Genomic DNA, 4868 nt, shown 5'->3' with positions numbered 1-4868 from the left:
AAACTCAATACAGACACCAGGGATCAAACCAGTCATCATCTTATTGTAAGGCAAGTGCACAAACCACTTCTTCCTTTGTACTCTCTCCTAAAGGACTCTCAATTTTATGTCACTTAAGTCATAACAAAATAACTGCAGAAACAGTAGTTTGAGTTTTTGGAGGAGCTCATCTTCTCAAACACAAGGTTTGGGGGTTTGATTCCCACACACCTACTCATATCCATCTACATGTCGACCCACTGTTGCGGTCTACTTAGTCCTGGTCCAGAGCCCAAAATAAACAAGGCAGTGTGTTTTTATTATTGTTATTATTAGTGTAAATTATTTAAATGCTAATGTTCAAACGTGTTCGTCCGCAGATATCGATGAATGCAGTATAAACCGTGGAGGCTGTAAGTATGGCTGCGTCAACACACTGGGGAGCTACGAGTGTACCTGTCCACCCGGGTACAAGCTGCACTGGAACAGGAAAGACTGTGTTGGTATGTTGTTGTTGTTGTACTGCCCTCGTGTGGCTCTTACACTTCATCACAACATCGTTGTCCTTCTGTTATACATCTGTGTCCGCTTCTTTTCCCCCCAGAGCTGGTTAAATGTCCTGCCGGAATACTGGCGCCTAAAGCCACACTGACGTGTAGCAAGACGGGCAAGAAAGAAAGCTGCTCTCTCACCTGTGCCTCCAAAGCTCACTACCTGGCAGGTATAACTCTCCAAACTTGAGTGCAACTTCGTAAATAACACAGATCTCTGAAAAGTCACAGTGACTGACGAGACGTTTCGTTGCAGAGTCCGACAACAGTTACTCGGTCAGTTGTGGTATTCCGATCCTCAGAGGGAAGTCTCCCGTCAGGCTGAACTCCAGCAGCAGCCAGGGCTGCATAGGTCTGCTGGGATATTACTGTCAAATACTGTGTAACGGTCTGTCGGAGTCCTGTTCTGACTCGGTCTAATCGACTCTTGTTGTCTTTGTCTGTAGAGACTTTGGCTCCGCCAGTTAAACAAACGGCATCTTTTAAAATTAAAAATGCTAAATGTCACCTGCACCCTAAAGTGACCGGCAGGACGGAGGACAGGGGCCGGACACTAGGACCAGGTCAGTTGTCATATATATATATATATTATAAATACATTTTTAAGAAATTAACTTGTACGTTTTGAACACTAAAGCAGTGCTTCTCAAACTATGGTCTACAAATCCTGGTGGTACTTTAGCTCTCTCTAGTGGTAAATAAGGGAAACTAAAACCTTTCATATACTGTTCTGATTTCATCTAAACAATGTAGGCTTCTGCTGCTGTAATTGTGTATGTAGGCCATACTGGTAGTACTTGGAGAGTGAAATACTTCATTCCCAAGTACTCTGCAAATTTCCCACAGGAAAGTTCTTGAGATTTCTTTAAGCATTTGTTAGGTAACAACGCCCTCTGCAGGTTGCAATTTGTCCTGGTGTTGAACCTTTGACTGAAGTTACATGTACGGTGTGTGTGTGCAGGAGGAGGGCAGCCCTGCAGCAACTGCCTTGTAACATTTGTCAACCTCAAATGTGACTCCTCCAAAAAGGCCAAAGGTCGGCGTGCTCGTAACCCCAGCAACAAAGAGGTGACGCGCATAACACTGGAGCTGGAGGCAGAGGTCAAACCCGGGGACACCACAGGTCAGACATTAGACAAAGATATGTGTGTGTTGACATTTACGGTACGTTTTCCAATGATTGTTTTTGTCAATACATTTTTAATTAACTTGAATTGATTTTTTTGTTTTGTTTTTGTTTTTATTGATTTACCTAAAAACCAGGCAGCTGTAATTTGAGCTGCCTGAGACAACGGATGGAGAAGCAGGTGAAGACGTACATCAAGGCACTGAAGAAGTCCATCAATCAGGAGCGTTTCCTGATCCGAGTGGCCGGTTTGGAATATGAAGTCGCCCAAAAACTTCCTCAGGCTGCTTCCATCCAGGAGAACTGTGGACCAGGCTGGGAGAGGGAAGGAGGTCGATGTGGTAAGACCTGAGAGAGGACTGGGAACGTCGTAAATCTGAACGCTAGGTCCTGCCACGAGCTAACATTAGCTTTATAAGAGTTTTGTTTTTTTGTTTTTTTTAAATAACGCTAGGTCCTGCCACGAGCTAACATGAGTTTTGTTTTTTTGTTTTTTTTAAACATGACGTTTTGCCGTACACATCCTCCGTCATTGAATCTTTTTTATTCATTTTTTTATTGTTTTACCCATGTTAGTATGAACTCCAGCAACAATGTTGCTCAACAGTGGGGTTGTGTAGTTGTAGTGTGACATTCATCCCATAAATGAGTGTTCTGTCATTAAAACGGTGCTGAACAACTGTGTCCAAAGTCCAGCCTGGGGACCAATCCCAGCACTTACTAATATTTAGCCACTCTTGTGTATTTATTTTGCTATATTTTTTTAACTTTTTTTTTAGCTTATTTATAATTATTTTGCTAGGAGTTTAGCTTTTTCCTTCTTTGATTAGTCTTTAATCTGTATATTTTCTACCTGTTTTGTTTTAAAATCTATGCTATGCTAGTTTTTTTCCTTCCTCTCCCTAAGTTGTGATTCCTAAAGCAGGTTTATTTTTTTGTTTATATTTAAATTAAACCTTACACAAAGTAAAATGACAGTTGATTTGTATGAACTAGTCCCATCACCTCTGACTGGAGCTGTTGTGAATGTTTCCCTCAGTCAGATGTGCCTCAGGGTCTTACTACCACGGAGAGCAGGAGCGATGTGTCCCGTGTCCACCGGGCACTTTCCAGGAGAAGGAGGGGCAGCTGGCCTGCGACCTCTGCCCTGGAAGCGATGGCCACGGACCCGTCGGGGCGAGAAACATCTCGTCCTGCGCAGGTATGTTACCGTGACGTTCCACGGCACCTGACTGAAGGTGGAGGGAAGTGAAAACATCTTTAAAACAGCGGCGTTAGCCTCGTATTTCCGCTAAAGGTCAGAACTGTCGTCCTTCAGGCCAGTGTTGCTCAACAGTGGGGTTGTGTAGTTGTAGTGTGACATTTATCCCATAAATGAGTGTTCTGTCATTAAAACGGTGCTGAACAACTGTGTCCAAAGTCCAGCCTGGGGACCAATCCTAGCACTTGCTTATATCTAGCCACTCTTGTGTATTTATTTTGCTATATTTTTTTAACTTTTTTTTTAGCTTATTTATAATTATTTTGCTAGGAGTTTAGCTTTTTCCTTCTTTGATTAGTCTTTAATCTGTATATTTTCTACCTGTTTTGTTTTAAAATCTATGCTATGCTAGTTTTTTTCCTTCCTCTCCCTAAGTTGTGATTCCTAAAGCAGGTTTATTTTTTTGTTTATATTTAAATTAAACCTTACACAAAGTAAAATGACAGTTGATTTGTATGAACTAGTCCCATCACCTCTGACTGGAGCTGTTGTGAATGTTTCCCTCAGTCAGATGTGCCTCAGGGTCTTACTACCACGGAGAGCAGGAGCGATGTGTCCCGTGTCCACCGGGCACTTTCCAGGAGAAGGAGGGGCAGCTGGCCTGCGACCTCTGCCCTGGAAGCGATGGCCACGGACCCGTCGGGGCGAGAAACATCTCGTCCTGCGCAGGTATGTTACCGTGAAGTTCCACGGCACCTGACTGAAGGTGGAGGGAAGTGAAAACATCTTTAAAACAGCGGCGTTAGCCTCGTATTTCCGCTAAAGGTCAGAACTGTCGTCCTTCAGGCCAGTGTCCGACAGGATCTTTCTCCAGCGATGGTTTCAAACCTTGTCAGCCGTGCCCTCAGGGCACGTACCAGCCCGACCTGGGGCGCACTCTGTGCTTCCCCTGTGGGGGAGGCCTGGGCACTAAGCGGGAAGGAGCCAGCTCCTTTCACGACTGTGAGGTCAAAGGTCAGTGATTTTGCACAGGCAGAGAAGGAGATTTTGGTGGATTTCATCAGGAACACCGTACCTGATATCGTCTCTCTTTGGTTACAGTGCAGTGTTCTCCGGGTCACTACTACAACACCACGGTGCACCGGTGTATTCGCTGCCCGGTGGGAACCTATCAGACGGAGTTCAGACAGAACTACTGCATCTCCTGTCCTGGGAACACCACCACCGACTTCGACGGAGCCACCAGTGTGTCACAGTGCAAGAGTGAGTTTGGAGCTCCACCTCCAAGTTCCACCACATGATTTGTTTGTTTTTATAAACAGCCTGAACTCTGAAGTGTTTTGTTTGTGTTAACGTCTAGACAGGCAATGCGGTGGCGAGATGGGCGAGTTTATGGGCTACATTGAGTCACCAAACTACCCTGGTAATTACCCCGCTAACGTGGAGTGTATTTGGAACATCAACCCACCCAGCAAACGCAAGATCCTAATTGTGGTTCCGGAGATTTTCTTGCCCTCTGAGGACGAGTGTGGAGACGTGTTGGTGATGAGGAAGAACTGTGAGTTTCCTCCTCCTCCTCGTTGTTGTTGTTTCTCTCTCACACGGACTGTTAGTTCAAATGCACCAAACAGGAAACAGCTTCGACAACATGTTAAGTCACCGTTGTCCCCTCTGTGTCTCTGCAAGGGTCAGCTACCTCCATCACCACCTACGAGACCTGTCAGACGTACGAGCGGCCAATCGCCTTCACCGCCCGCTCCAGGCGTCTGTGGATTAACTTCAAGTCCAATGAGGCCAACAGTGCCAGGGGCTTTCAGATCCCCTATGTGACCTATGATGGTACTGACCACTGTTGTGTTTTAGAACAGCAGTCGGGTTCTTTCTTTGTGATTTTACACGTATTTTTAAATCAACATTGTTAATTTCAAACTAGCTTTTTGCTAATATGTGTTGTAGCATCTACATTTTGACTAAGTTACAGTGTAATAATGGCGTCTTTGGATCCTTCAAC

At 44.9% G+C, this 4868-nt stretch overlaps 1 protein-coding gene across 1 annotated transcript in view; it reads left to right on the top strand.

Moving 5' to 3' along the window:
• The window catches only part of scube3 (signal peptide, CUB domain, EGF-like 3), a gene marked incomplete at its 5' end in the record, with an annotated part of 53876 nt that overhangs the window by 45155 nt on the left and 3853 nt on the right, over positions 1-4868 (top strand). The window contains 11 exons of the mRNA XM_025059151.1: positions 360-482; positions 584-700; positions 787-882; positions 977-1093; positions 1492-1653; positions 1794-1997; positions 2696-2857; positions 3704-3871; positions 3959-4120; positions 4218-4415; positions 4544-4696. Coding sequence (XP_024914919.1) covers positions 360-482; positions 584-700; positions 787-882; positions 977-1093; positions 1492-1653; positions 1794-1997; positions 2696-2857; positions 3704-3871; positions 3959-4120; positions 4218-4415; positions 4544-4696 — 1662 coding nt within the window. The remainder of the gene's footprint in view (positions 1-359; positions 483-583; positions 701-786; positions 883-976; positions 1094-1491; positions 1654-1793; positions 1998-2695; positions 2858-3703; positions 3872-3958; positions 4121-4217; positions 4416-4543; positions 4697-4868) is intronic.

This window comes from Cynoglossus semilaevis, chromosome 10, assembly GCF_000523025.1.
Source record: "Cynoglossus semilaevis isolate Cse_v1.0 chromosome 10, Cse_v1.0, whole genome shotgun sequence".
Lineage (NCBI taxonomy): Eukaryota > Metazoa > Chordata > Actinopteri > Pleuronectiformes > Cynoglossidae > Cynoglossus > Cynoglossus semilaevis.
The sequence above is the reverse complement of the archived record's forward strand: the minus strand, read 5'-3'. Positions and strand labels throughout refer to the sequence as shown.